This window comes from Antechinus flavipes, chromosome 1, assembly GCF_016432865.1.
Source record: "Antechinus flavipes isolate AdamAnt ecotype Samford, QLD, Australia chromosome 1, AdamAnt_v2, whole genome shotgun sequence".
Lineage (NCBI taxonomy): Eukaryota > Metazoa > Chordata > Mammalia > Dasyuromorphia > Dasyuridae > Antechinus > Antechinus flavipes.
In genome coordinates this window covers 382,607,164-382,622,736 of record NC_067398.1, presented here as the reverse complement: position 1 = coordinate 382,622,736, position 15,573 = coordinate 382,607,164, and the positions used below count along the sequence as shown (strand labels likewise).

General features: G+C 37.2%; 1 protein-coding gene across 1 annotated transcript in view; it reads right to left on the bottom strand.

The window, feature by feature from the left end:
* Positions 1–1,160: 1,160 nt before the first annotated feature.
* SLC6A19 (solute carrier family 6 member 19) overlaps positions 1,161–15,573 on the bottom strand; it is a 54,656-nt gene continuing 40,243 nt past the window's right edge. Inside the window, exons 7-12 of the mRNA XM_051969804.1 lie at positions 12,200–12,328; positions 11,268–11,424; positions 8,022–8,226; positions 5,992–6,151; positions 4,292–4,454; positions 1,161–4,005 (exon numbers count right to left, since the gene is read on the bottom strand). Coding sequence (XP_051825764.1) covers positions 3,802–4,005; positions 4,292–4,454; positions 5,992–6,151; positions 8,022–8,226; positions 11,268–11,424; positions 12,200–12,328 — 1,018 coding nt within the window. The 3' untranslated portion in view covers positions 1,161–3,801. The remainder of the gene's footprint in view (positions 4,006–4,291; positions 4,455–5,991; positions 6,152–8,021; positions 8,227–11,267; positions 11,425–12,199; positions 12,329–15,573) is intronic.

The window sequence follows — 15,573 nt, the reverse complement described above, 5'->3', positions numbered from 1 at the left end:
GAACAATAGGGACTAATTACAAGATGCAAATTTAGATTGGATGCTGGGGAAAACTTCTTCATGACCAGAGCCAGACAGAAGTGGTGGAAAGTTTCCCTTCATTGGAAGCCTTTAAGTAGAAACTGGAGAACCACTCATGGGTCATGAAATAGCAGGAATTTTTTAAAAGGAAGGCATAGGTTGAACTAGATGAACATCAAGGTCCTTTCCAACTATAAGTTCATAAATACTTAAAAAGTTCTTTTCAAACCTTAAAGCGCCATATATATATTAGACAGTATTATTGTTATCATCACCATTGTTATTGTTATTTATCTTTAGCTCTAGAATAGGACCATGACATCAAGGAGGTGCGACATACAAAGTAAAAGGATTTAAGTGAGGTAGGGCTGTGCAAAGTCACCAGTCTCATTTCTCCTCCGGAGCTATCTGGGTCTAGTGGCAAGATACAGATCAGGATGACTGGAGATGGCCCTGATGCAGTGGGGAGATCTTAGCCTTTTCAACTTAAGGTCTTTAACAGGTCTCAGTCTGAGCGAGGGTCACTCATTTAGTGATTAAGATTAGACAAGAACTGAGGCAAAGAATGGCCTATTTTACTTAGTTAAAAAAAAAAAAGCAATCTAGGAGGGGAAGAAGACCCTCAGGATTTCTGACAAAACCGAAAAAAAAATTTGCTATTTACATTCTCAATTTCTAGCTAGTCTTAATCACTGAATGGATGAAGATTCAGTCAAACTGAGATCTGTTAAAGACTTTAGCTTAAAAATGCCAAGTTCTCACTGCATCCAGGGCCATCTCTTCTCATGCTGATCTATCTCTGGCCCCTGGACCCAGATGGCTCTGGAGAAGAAAGTGAGGCTGGTGACTTTGTATAGTCTTTCCTCAATTAAATCCAATGTATTGCATATCATGGAATCACTTCCTATTATTGCTATTACTAGCTACGTGAAGTGCTCAAAGTCTCATGAATAGTAAGCAGCAGAGTCAGGATTAGAACCCAAGTTTTCTTTTTTGTTGTTGTTGTTGTTTTTATAGCATTGAACAAGTTTTATTCTAGGTCTACGATCTGATTTCCTGTTGGGCTACCATGATTCCCTTAACTTGATTTAATAATGATCTATTTTGCATTTAGAAAACTATATTTATACAAACACATATTAAAGAATAGTCATTTATTAGATACATACATGTATATAAAAGACAAGGGTTTTTTTTTTGGTTAAATGTTTTTACACATTTACAAGAAAACAAACATGTCATTTACAAATTTAGAAATGTGCCAGGTTGGTCGCAGTTATTTTATCTAGGCTACATCTGGTATGACTGGCAATCTTTAGCAGTGACAGCATTTAGCTCCCTAGGATGCGATAATAATTAGCAAGAATGGATATGCCAAGAATGTTCCAGAAGTTTCATATACAGTTATTGAGATCAAGAAGCATAGTGTGTAGGTAGGTCAGTTATAATAGTGCTAGTTCTTCCTTTTTTACTAAAAAAAACTTGAAGAGCATATAGAAAGCATCATTGAATCCACATGCATATTAGAAGCTAGACAGTGTAAAGTAGCATAAGGAAAATGCAGAGCAGACATCAGGAGATGTGGATTTGAAACCTGGCTCTGCCATTTACTAACTGTGATCTTGGTCAAAATATTTTGCCTCTCTGTGTCTCACTCTACTCATCTGCAAGATAAGAAAACTGAATCAGTTCATCTCTAAAGTCCCTTCCAAATTTAACATTCTAGAATTCTATGGTGAGTGAATAATCTTGGTTCAGAATTTCTGTCATAGACATCCTTTCTTTTTTTTTTTAATTCATAGACCATACCACTAAAAAACAAAACAAAACCCAAAAAAACTGTAATTTCTCCTTTAAAGACTTTGGCCCTTGGAATGATGACAAAGAATGAATATTAGCTTTTTGAAATGTTCCCATGGCTGTTGGAATATACTATTATGGACACTATAAAATTCTTGCTCTCTGGCTCAATGATGGAGATGAGAAATTTGAAGGAGTGAGAAATTTGGCTGCTACATGATATTTCACAAATCTTTTTCCACTTGATTTCCCATGGTCACCACCCCACAGCTCTTATGAGCATAAATGTAGAAGCTAATATAATTTCTCTGTAGACATGGAATATAAAGACATGAAAGACCCAGTAAAGAGAAGAGAGCTATTAACTCCAAGTGTTGATACCTATACCCTTCCCAAAATATTATGCCCATGAACTGTGGGTATTTTCAGAAAATCCCACTTCATTTGAATTTAGATTTCAGAGGGAATAAACTAACTGATCTGGCCAGCTAGAATATAAAACAGATAGTTTGTCAAAGCCATCATTCAACCTACATACTTGTAGGTATGTAGGTACACTTGGATACATATAGGGTGCTGATTTTAAAGAGAAAATTAACTCACTGAGAAAGCATGTCAGGTGTTTTTGGTGCTATATGGATTGAGGAATTAGAGGCTGAGTTGGGATATAACCTTTATTCCAAAGGTAGCTTGGCTACAAATTCACATTGAATTACTCATTACAAGCATGTTAATGTTCCCTTAGTTAAAAGCTAAGGGCACATTCCTCCTTGCCTCCTGTGAAGGGAAACATTACTTAATTGTTTATCTATTTGTGACAGCTAGAAATAGTGATTAGTGTAGTTAATATCCAGTCAGTCAAAGGATTGTAAAGAAACTTAGGAACTTTTCTGGGGGAGGGGCAATATCCAGAACTGCAAAACTTGCACAAACATTGATAGAATTGCCAGTCTCTGATTATTTCTAGGTGATGATCCTGGAATGGAAGTCTGAGGGCCACTCTGCAGAAGATTTTTTCTGCAAAATCAAACAGGTAGAAAATGGATTTGATTTCTTCTTTTCTATACTAGAGAACAGAACTAAGAGCAATGGGGGGGAGGGAAGATGGAAAAAGATATATTTTGGCTTGATGTGAGGGAAAACTTTCTAACAATCTCCAAGCATGGCATTGATTGCCTCAAGAAGTGTCCAACTCTCCCTTCCCAAATATCCTCAGAAGCAGAAGCTAAAGCACCATTTATCCAGAATGCTATTGAGGGCATTCTTGGTTCAGGATGGATTAGATAAAATAGCCCAGGAGGTCATGCTTGGTAATGCTGAGAGTCCATGAGGCAGGGTCAAAGTTTCTCTGCAGAAAAAGCTTTCCACTTCAAATCTTGTGGAAGTTTTGCTGTCAACAGGAATCTCTCACAAACAGAAAAAGGTAGTAATAGACAATAAAGGTGTTTATAATGCATTTTCCCATCCCTCTGGCAGTCTACAAACAAACCAAATCCAGCAGCCTCAGTGATGGATTCTTAACTGATGCCCCAGACCCAATAATCCTCTCACTTTCACTCTCTTGGACTTCATTCAAACAAAAGGACCCTTCCATATCTAGCCACTGACGACCCTCTTGTCATCAGCATCAGGATAATTGGACATTTCAATGATGTTCACTCTAGGATGACACAATACACATGACTGTGACCTCGTATCCCTAGAATCTAGCACAATGACTGGGAATGAGCAGGCATTTAATAAATGCTTGTCAAATTAAATTGAACCGTGGCAATCCCTTGCAGTTCCTCACACGAGGAAGCCTCCAGTTTGTAAGGCACACAAGAATTCCCATTTGTCACACAGATTGGAGTGTTTGCCAGCAAGGTTGGCTTCCTGAGGAACTAGTCATTCCAAAGTGCCTGGCTATTGTTTTTTGTTTTTTGTTTCTTTTTTCCAATAAAGAACCTGTCCCCACTTCCCTTAGAAGCATGCTTCAGATTAATACTTTAGGTCTCCATTCACAGAAGGAACAGAATAGGTGTTGACAAGCCCTTGCTGGTCATTCTTCTTCTGAAAGCAATTCCTGATGAACTTGTAGAGTGCAAAGCCGGGGATGACCAGGCATGGGACTCCAGTCACAAACACCACGACAGCATAGACCCAGCTGGGATAGGCCTTTTTTTCTGATTTAGGAAATTCCTCCTGGGAAGAGAAACACAACCCATGGTCAAGTCAAACAATTATACTTACACAATAGATTCCAGACCTGGGCTTTCCAAAATCAAACATGGGGAGAAAAGAAAAAAGGGGAAAAAAAAAATCTTCCTCACTTTGCCCTGCCCCCCTTTCAGTTTCTTCTAGTTCTTCCAGATTCAGAAAGGAGAGAACAGCCTCCCTTCTTATGCAGATGATTTCCCCCTTTCCTCCCTCTCCTCCCTCATAAGGCCTTTCCCTACAAACCAACATAGGTATATTTCTATGTACTTACATATGCAGGGTCCCAGACGCTGTATAGTAGCTCCTCGTTGACTTTTATTACAAAATAGAATAGAAATATCACTAACATGATGAGAGGACTGACTACTCTCCAAGTGATTTGCCAGAAGATATTTGGTTTATGACCAATCATGAACTCAATATCCTTATTAAATCTAGAAATAAAGACCCAGAAGAGAAAATTACCTCATTGACAAAACAAAATGAATATCCGCTTTTGCTCTTAAGATGCTAACATTTTACTGCATTTAGGTTATGGAAGTGAAGTTTTCTTAAAGTGGGAAGCCCTTTACTGACTGGATAAACCTCCATGACAATATAGCTTTAATGTAGATCCAGCAGTCTCTAGTTATTGAAAGAGTAAAAATCTTGTTTACCTATTGAAATGCTACCCACTATCCTTCAGGGTCCTCTAATTTCCTATAGCATTTAGCTTATACTATGTTTGTGGGAATTACCACATACTCTTTTGTCTTGAACATGTACATTTTTAAATATGTCATGTAATATGTAATATATAATTCCAGAAGCCTTTAGGAACCAAGGAATGTGTTTTGGATGCTTTCCAGTCTCCATTAATGTTCAAAACAGTGCCTTCAACATAGAAGGTAGTTCTAGGTTCCTTTCTTAATCTATATCCCTAAAGCTTGGGTTTTATCACATTATTCCCTTGCTCAAGAAAGGTGCACTGACTCCCTATTGCCTCTAGACCAAAATACAGACCTTTGTTTATCTCAAAAGTCCTTCATAGTCCTCCACCAGCCTCCCTTTCCAGACTGACTTCACATTATTATCTCTTAAGAACTATGTTCTAGGCAAATCATTCCCCATGCGCAACATTCTGTTTACTTCCAGGCTGCCTTAGCACATGTTACCAGTCATTGTTGGAATGGCATTTCTCATTGCGCCTATCTCTGAAATCCTTCGCTTTCTTCAAGGTTTTTCTCGTTTTACCTCCTACAAGAGACCTTTCCCAACCTACTCCATTGTTAATTCTTTTCTTCAGTCCTCTCTAATAATTATATAAGCATTTTCTATTTACTTATATGAATGAATGTTATTTCTTCCCAGGAGAATGTAAACTCCTAGTTTCTTTTCCTCTTTTTATTCCTGGTGTCTGGCACATAGGAGGTACTTAAAATACTTCTTGAATTGTGGCCTTTTATTCCTTACACTCCTTTAATTTGTGCATTCAGAGACATTGAATTTTCTTGGGAACTTATTTCATTTTCCCTAATTTTACTTTAATTTAAAACAGATTCTTAAACTGAAGTCAGAACTTATTTTTTAAAAATTCATTTTGATGACTATATTTCATTCTTTTTTCCTAATTCCATATATTTTATTTTATCCATTTTAAAACATCATTCTAGGAAGGAGTTAGCAGACTTAAGTCCATGGCTCACATGAGTGCATACACACACACACACAGAGAGAGAGAGAGAGAGAGAGAGAGAGAGAGAGAGAGAGAGAGAGAGAGAGAGAGAGAGAGAGAGAGAGAGAGAGAGAGAGAGAGATTAAAAAACCTTTGATTTAAAGTTTTAAGTTCCACTGTGCTCTCATAAACAATAATGTGATTCTGACATTATCCACCTGGGGGCAGGCTGGACATGCTTCTGATTTCATTGTACATTTCTTTTTTTAATTTGACTCTTTTAAATACGGCCATGAGAAGCCCACTTTATTTCCTACCTGTCTATTCCATAAACGTAAACGACTGCAAACATTTCACAAAAGGCAATGACGAGCAGGGGGATGGAGCCAGCATAGCTATCTAGCAGGGAGAGCCAGTACTGTCCCGATTTCAGAGTGAAAATGTAGGCAAGGAAGTACGTCCCCAAACAAATCAGACCTGCAACATGAACAGAGAGCAGGCCAATAGGTTATCTTAGATGGGTTAAACAGAATGAATGAAACTCCAAGTCAGGGCAGACAGCAGACTTCAGATAAGCTGGAGGCTTAAGATGGTCAGATTCCCTAGTCAGGAGATTGCTGGCTTTGTTTTTGAAATATCTCATTTTACCTGAAATGACTCTTGCTCTGCTTTCCAGCTGAGGAGAATGTTATAAATTAGGTTTGTTGGAAAGAACATTTCGTGAGCCAGTTTTAAGTCTTGATGGCAATGGATCTGGGACAGATGTTTGTTTCTTTGTGAATGGATTTAAAACAGAGTAATTTCTCCCAAATAAAACCAGCCTTGACCACACTGGGGGAACAACTTCATTCTCAAGGAGGCCTCCCTTAGACTAGTACCACGTGATCAGGTGGGATCATGAATGCAAAATACTTTGCAGACCCCAATGTGATTTATGTAAACTATTACTATATTATTAATATTGTCCAAAAATGGGATGTCATTGGACCAGGAAACTCCTTCTACTAATGCATGTCAGCCCTGGTTCTATAATTTGCACTCTTAGAGAAATAGTTGCTTAGGATAGGTTACATGGCCTGCATCTGTAAGAGATGAGATTTGAACTCAGCTCTTGTAACTGACTGAGGTCAGTTCTTTATCTCCCATGCTATTTCCTTCCAGGCTGAGCCTCTGACTCCATATAATCATATAACTCAGTGCCTTCTGACTATGAAATTTCTCTTTGTGCCTGGAACCTTACCCTGCAACAGCTCTCTGCAATGCAGGTCTCTTTTTCCCATTTGTGAATTCTATACAGGGGGCACTGAGGCTCAGTTTTGACTCATGCTCTCAACTCTTTCTCTTCCCCTTCTAGGGGTACTTTCTCTTACCTCTCCCCTTATAAACTCCCTATTAGGTGTTATCTTTACCCATTAGAATACAAGCTTCCTAAGGGCAGGCTTCCTCAGGGCTTAGTACAGTGCCTGGTAAATAGTAAACAAATAAATTCTTGTTGATTAGGTTATTACTACTAATAATAAACTTCAATTTATATGGGTGATGTTCATATGAAAATGGAGGTTTTATAAATCAAATTGTCATTCAAATAACAATGAAAAGGAATTTTATAGCGAATTCTTGGACACAAAGCAGGAAGTTTTGGTGATGCACTTACATAGTAAGGTGTTAATTTTATGTTTGGTTAAGTGCAATTTTCAGGGGACAGCTAGGTGGAACAGCGGATAAAGTATCTGATCTGAAGGGAGGAAGATTCATCTTCATGAGTTCAAATAGGACCCTTAACTTAACCCTGTTTACCTCATTTCCTCATTTGTTTAAAAAAAAAAAAGAGCTACAGAAGGAAATGGCAAACCACCCCAATATCTGCCAAGAAAATCCCTAAAGGAGTCACAAAGTCATATATGAAGGAAAAAGGACTCAATAGCAACAATTTTCATAAGTTGTTTTGTTTCAAAGATAGGAACACCTTAACAAGAGAAGAAACCCATTATAATGCAACCACTATAAATAACGGCATAGATGAGAGAGCTTGGACTTGGAACTAAGAAGACCTGGATTTGAGTCCTGCCTTTGACACATTCTGACTCAGTGATATTGTTCAAGGACTTGATCTCCCAGGGCCCTAAGCAGCTCTCTAGGACTGGTAGCTGCAAAGAAAGTACTGATCTGAACTGGGAGAAGGAATTTTTTACCTGGGAATTCCCTGTACCAATGACATCCCATATCTAGTCCTAATCCCAACAGAGGGTTGGTCCATTATATATATTAGACCTATTCCACCAACAGGAGCTTTATTAAGAATTCTATTCTATATGACTCTGGTAACAGATTCAGAGACGGTACCTACCTGTTAGAAGTTCCTTAGGCCATTTTTTGGGAATGATATTGAGATCCAACAGGGGAACAACTACACCTTCCATATTTCCAAACATAGATGATAGGCCTAGACAGAACAGCATTAAGAAGAAGAGGACGGACCACAGAGGTGAAAGTGGCATTTTGGTAATGGCTTCAGTGAAGACAATGAAAGCTAAACCAGTTCCCTCTACTCCCTGTGGAATAAAAAGATTCATGTAGTAAAACAAATAGATTCATATAGTAAATAACAATCCATTTTATTAAACATATGTTGATTATACAATGGTTTGAGTCTCCCAAAATAGCTGACCTATTTTCTTTTTTTTTTCTCCTCTCTCTAAATTCTAGTCCTCCAAATCCTCAAATTCATGAAATAAAATCTTTAGTATTAATATTCTAGAAGTAAATTGCTCTATAATCAAATATAAATTTATAGATTTTTATATTTTTTCATTTGTGTGGTTTCAAGGGGGTAAAGTGAAGTTTTAATAAATCATAATTCATTTGATCTCTACCGGTCTCATTCACATAATGACTCCAGAAAACCTATCCTTAATTCATGGCACTCCATGAGTCATCTCTCACTCAAAATCATAACTCTTGTATCCTCAATAGTTTTACTTTTATGAGCCTGCCAGAAGATAGATTAGTTAACACACCAAAAATGATTTAATCAAAAAGAATCATGCAAGATCCCAACATAGGGTACACCATCCCAGATTTGAGAAGCACTGGTAGAAAAAGACATACATATATGAGAATGTACTAATAGGGAACATGTATAAAAGATTACATACCAGAAACTTGTGTTTTCTGACCTCCTTATACATAGAAAGGACAAACTAGGTCATTTAGAATCCAGGTTTTTTTCAGTTTTTAATTTTTTTTAATTGATTCATCCTTTCTGAGTCTTAGCACAGATCTAATTAATCAGATAATGACTGCCTCATCAGGCATAGTCCATTCCTTTCCTTTGTGTTATAGTATTCTTCTAAAAGACTATCCATTCAGAAGTCTAGGACCATTGAGTTGGAAGGATTTGGGGAGATATTTTGGGACAACCTCTTCTTCCAATAGAAGAGGCCTTTGAGACAATTTATCTCAAGTGGAACAGGTGGTAAGTGATAGACAGGATTCAATAACAGGCCTTCTGATTCTGAGTCCCTGTGCCATGCTATGACTTTAATAAATCCATAAATATACCTTCTCTTTACTAATTATAGTCTGTCTCCACTCCCCAATTCATTTACCAAAATTACATGATTCAAGTTAGCAAAAGTTTTCATTAGCCTTGGTACTACAAGTATTAAAAACTGGGATAAGAGAAGTAAAATCATTTGAAAGACAGACCAATATTTAAACAAGATTAAATATTTGGTAACAGAACATGAATCATCCAAATCCACCAATTGAATGACAGTATTATATAGCTTCTGGTAAATACATATTTAGAGCTGTGTTACTGCTATATGTTCATATTATATAAATAGATATGATTCAATAATGATGTGTTGTACTGATAGATAAGTAGTAATTAGTGAGCCTTTTAGCATTCATTCATGAACCAAATTCTTCTTGCCCTCTAACCAACTCTTGTTATTCTGGTGTGGAAGGAGGAAAATAAAGGAAAGTTTAGATCGAGCCTGGGCTGGAGCAAAAGTCAGTAGCCCTCATGAACTTATCAAAAATGATCACAGGTATCTGAACTGCTGACTTGCACAAAATATGTCATTTTAAAAACAAACTCATGATAATGTTATAGTAGGTCCTAGGGTCATAGCAATTAGCTCATTGGTTACCAAGCATATATTAGATACACACTATGTGCCAGGCACTGTGAAAAGTGCTATGGATGCAAAGAAAGGCAAAAAAATCAGTCTTTGCTCATAAGGGGCTCAATCTTTAATGTACAATACAAAACTTAGAGGTCACAGATAACTCTTAGTTGGAAAGACCATAAAGATCTTATAGACCAATTCTCTGATTATACAAATAAATAAATTAAAATGACTTATCCCAAATTCACACCATTATTGGCAGAGAAGGGACTAGAATTAAGACTTCCTGAAGCTTAGCACCTACTTAACCTCTTCTCTACAAAGACTCTATTTTTTGGCGGGGGAGAGCAATCAGAGTTAAGAGACTTGCCCAGTTTCACACAGCTGGTAAATGTCTGAGGCTGGATTTGAACTCAGGTCCTCCTGCTTCAGGGCTGATAAATAAAGCACCATCTTTATTATTATTATTATTATTATTATTAGTGCCACCTAACTTCCCCAAAAAGGTTCTTTTTGAAATGTGTGGGTGAAATTGGGCAGATAAAGAAATGGAAAAGCAGGCTGGGAAAACACAGGAACAATTGTGTTTTCTATTCTCTGGTGACAGCCTTCCCTTTACACTGTGTAGATGTCTTGGAAAGCTGCTAAAAATCACTTAAATGCCATGCATCTGGGTGGCCACTAGGTGGCACTTAGTACACAAGACACTAAATCTGGAGTCAGGAAAACCGGGAGTTCAAATGTAACCTCAGGCACTTAATACTTGCATGATCCTGGGCAAGTCACTTAACTTGTTTGCCTCAGTTTCCTTATCTGTAAAATGGGCATGCTAAAAATACCTACCTTCCAGAGTTGTGAAGATGAAATGAGATAATAAATATGAAACACTAAACACAATGCCTGGCACATAATAAATTTTATATAAATGTTAGCTATTATTATTGTTTTTGTTATTAATTATAAAATTAATAATTTTATATGATCACTGGATCATAGTCTCAAAACCAAAAGGAGTCTCAAAGTTTATATAACCCACCCTACTCAGCTTATTGATGAAAACTCAGACACAGAATTTAAGTGACTAGTCTTAAATTGTATAGGTAATAAGTAGCAAAACAAGGGGTTGGAGTCAAATCTCCTGATTCCAAATATAATGTTCTTTCAATTGTATTATGGAGCCTCTGTTAGATGAAAGAGTAAAGAGCTGACAATCCTATGCCCAGGTCTGCTTCTGTGTTCTTCCTATCTCAAGCTAGCTCTAAATATCCTCTTCCAAGTGCCTGAAGGATTGGTTTGTTTGTTGTAGACCTCCACATCTCAATGGAATGGAAGGACAGCTTGTGTTCATGAGGGTATCTAGTTCCAGGTCCCCAACCCATCTGAGTTTTTCACTGCTTGGTAAACATGGTGATGTGTGCAAAATGGGAAACAAATTGCAAACTGGAATGTTCACTTACTTCTGATAGTAAAGAATTCATGTCACATGTCTTAAAAGACAATTGTGCAAAAGCGTCGGGATAGGTTGCATTAAAATACAATTTCATTTCTTCAAAGTTGTCCTGCGTGATATTTCTTTCAGGCAAATCAAATCCATTGGTTAAGGTCAAGATATTTCTAGAAAGAGAGATACAAACCAGGAGAAATTAATAGGCACAATGGTGCCAGATCATATCAGAGCCTTTAATGAAGTCTAAGATACACAAAGTAGCCATAACAAAAACCTGAATTACTAGGTTCTCAAAAAGCACACTTGCATCAAGATAAGTACATATACTTACTAGGCTCTAATATACTAGATATATAAATATATTTACTAGTATACTAAGGAAAAAGGAATCTAGTTATGTCATTCAGTCTTTCCCCAGTTGTGTTCAATCTTTGTGATTCCATTGATGGTTTTCTTGGCAAAGATAACTAAAGTTAGATCCTTCTCTAACTTATTTGAGATGAGACAACTGAGTCAAACAGGGTTAAGTGACTTGCCCAAGGTCACACAGCTAATAAATGACTCAGGCTGGATAGCAAATTTGAACTCATGAAGATGGCTCTTCCTAATTCTAGGTCTGGCTCTCTATATACTATGATGTTACCTGGCTACCTCACAGTATCCTGTATAGAACCCTCAGTTTAGAGATAGCAAGAATTTTAAGAGATCATAGAGGCCAAACCCCTCATTTTACAGCAGAGAAGACTAGATTCAGATATTTTAAGTGACCTGTCCAGGATCACAGAGTTAATGAAAAATATTTGAGGATCAATTTAAGCCCAAGTTTTCCTTGGTTTCAAGTCTCATTCACTATTCACTAACAAGTATACTATGAGTAGTTCTATCAATGCCTATAGCTTAAGACATAGTGCTTCAAATGTTAGAAATTTTGAGACTACTTACTGATTGACGCAGTCATCATATCTCTCTGTGGCCCGGAATCCAATGATGGAATATACTACAGTTGCTGCATAAACAGATGTGAAGCCATTGATCACAGAAACAATCACTGAATCCATCTCACAGTTGTTGCTATGGATCAAGAAACAAATATCAGTACAGATGCAACCTTTAGCTAAAAAGCTTGCAAATTTGTTTACATGAGAGTGACTCATATTTGCCCAGTGATTGAAGGTACACAAGAGAACTTACACTGATACTCCCCCATTTCCAACATGTACAGGTAGGGAGCTGGAATACTAGCTCTAGTACTTAGGAACCACATACTTATGTGACCTTAGGGAAGCTGCTCAAACTCTCTGGGTTTCTATATCATCATCTTTGAAACGAAGGGCTTAGATTATATGACTTCTAAGATCCTTCTATCTCATCCTAGCATAAGCATTATCAGCCCTTTTTTATAGATGAAGAAATAAAAGCTCAGAGTGCTGTATCCAAGATCACACAACTAATAAAGGGCATAGTAAGATTTAAATTTGATCTTGGACTCTTTGACTCTCAGTCTGGGACACTTTCTACAATATTCCACTGCTCTGCTCCCTTGTGATACCTATGGAGTGGGACCTCTGGATCAGCTTGAGACTAAGCCCCTTTGAAAATTCATGGTCCTATCCTTCTCCCCTATTGGCAGATCAAACTTTTGGAAACTCTTTCTGGGCAGTGCTCTTAGAGATTTACTTTTCCAAAGCTGAAATCATCATTAGAGATTTGGGCTGTCATTTGTTCACTGAAAGCCCATGGCACATCCATTATCACTTTGCCTATCCCTGGTTTACATTTGAACCTTGAACTTGAGCCATAAGCCACCAATGATGCTCCATTGAAGTCTGAGGTATAGGTTTGTAGTTTCTTGTCATTTTTCTAAGATGCCTCTAACTTCCCTGTGTAGAGATTTTGCTCCAAGAATACTTGGAGGGAGCAGGGGAAGATGATAAAAAGGGCTAAGGCAAGAATATATTGGAGCCAGCTCAAACCAGCTCTCCAGAAAAACTGTAAAAATCTCTTGTTAAATTTTCAGTATGAGCATTTACACCTCAGAAATTGGCAAAATCTACAAATGAGAGCTTGATTTGGTTGATTTTCTAAACTTGAAAAAATTACAGAAAAATGCTAATAATGTAGTTTAAATTTTAAATGTCTTATGGTACAAAGTTTTTATTTTTTTCCCAGAGAGCTGGTTATTAAACATTTACTAGCACATCAATGGAAAGAACACAGAAGGGTCCAGATAAATAGGGGTAGAATGGCAAGGAACCAGGAGCAGAGAAAAAAAACCCTTGTGTTTAGCATTGTCTCCCTAAAAAAAGACCAAGATGGCATCATTAATAAGTACAGTTGAAGTATCATAAGCTTAGTGAATGGCAGTCTTCTATTTAGGGAACTCAACCTCATTGAATCCTTCTGCTAGAAAAGTAGAATAAAGGGCAGTTATGATGAGCTTAGTATATGACAAGTACAGAGATAAACATGATATAGCTCTAGGAGACCTCTTTTATCAACTAATTGAAAGAATCCAAGTCTTCTGATCTGTTCAGGAACACTGAATAGCTACATTTTACCAAAAAAAAATTAGGACAGAGAATGACTAACTAGAAGACATCTCATATAGCATTCATATCATGTCCCCAGTTATTAGAATTATTAAAGATCTTGTTGTTCAGACATTTATTCTTCATGACCCCATTTACAATTTTGTTGGCAAAGATACTAGAGTAGGTTGCTATTTCCTTCTCTAGCTCATTTTGCAGATAAGGAAACAGAGACAAATTAACTTAAGTGACTTGGCCAGGGTCACACAGCTAGACCTTAAAAGAGATTTAATCAACCCCCTTCCCTTCACAGATATGAAGATTGAAGAACATCAAGCCTACTTGGTTTGAATACAGATAGAGTAGAGTGAGGCTGCTGACTTTGTACAGCCCTCCCTCACTTAAATCCAAATTACTTGCAAGTCATGACATCATCTTCCTGATGTCATGGTCCTCTTCCAGATTGTAGGACAAACAACAATAGGAACACGTCTCAGAGGCAGAGCCAAGGGTAAATCTAGCCTATCCTGAATCTTAGTAAAGATTCTTTTCACATAGTGAGATAGTTACCCCAGAGAGAAAGGCTGGAAATAATTTATGGGCCAGTGGAAATGAGGAGTGGACAAATTGTCCCATAAGTAAGTGCTTCTTCTCCCTAACTGAGCATTTGATTGTGAACTCTCAGGGCTAATAGATTGCAATCAGTGTCTGGCCCATTCTAGCCACAAAATCATATTTATACAACTATAAGAGACTTTTGAGGCCATCTAATCTAATCCACTCATTTTACAGAGAAGGAAACTGAGAACCAGATAGGTTAAGTACTCTTAACATGATATTCAGAAGCTTGCACCTGGAAATGTTTGTCCATATTGACATTTGTTAAATTCATAATAAAAACTTTTAAAGAAAAAAAATTCATCAAGTTCAACCATGTCCTATTTATTTAGAATAAAGGCAAGGTGCATTAGACCCAGGAGACACACATTCAATTTTAGTAATTGCTGTGTTTCCAATATGCCTGCAGCATTCCCAGTCTCTAATTAAAGATCTAGATTAGAAGGTTGGAGCTGGGAAGCCATTTAAAGGTCACCTAGAGCAGCCCTGTTATTTTACAAGTGAGGAAATAGAAGCCCAGGGAGAGGAAGCCATTTATTTAAGTTTCCACAATAAGTTAATAGCAGATCTGAGGAAAAAAAAATCCAGGTTTGCAAAGTCTCAGTCCAGTACTCTGTGGACCCTTTTTACAGGTTACTACAGAGTAATCACTAATCCCTCTGTGTTGAGTGGATCATGAATTTGGAGCTAGAAGATCTTATTAAACAACTTTCTTGTTTTAATCCTAAGTGGTCCTTTCTCTGATTCCCTTGTCCCTTCTCTGACTCCAGATGGAATAGTGCATATGGAATGCTGAACCTGGAAGCAGAAAGATTTAAGTTTACATGTGACATGATCTGAGTGACCATGAGCAAGTCACTTAACCCTGTTTGTTTCAGTTTCCTCCTCTGTAAAATGAAGGAACCTACTTTCCAAGATTGTTGTGGGCATCAAATAAGATAAATCAAATAATGCCAAAACTCTTGGCATGTAACGAACAATACATATGTTAGCTTTTATATCATTGTTATTGTTACTTCAGTAACCACTAAGAGTTTCTAATCTTGTTAGGGACACAATGTATAAATATAGAAAAAATTATGTAACAATAAAAGACAATAGTAGATATTACATGGTAACATTTGACTCATTGCCAAATAAATGGTGTAGGTAGTAAAGAGCTTCAACTTC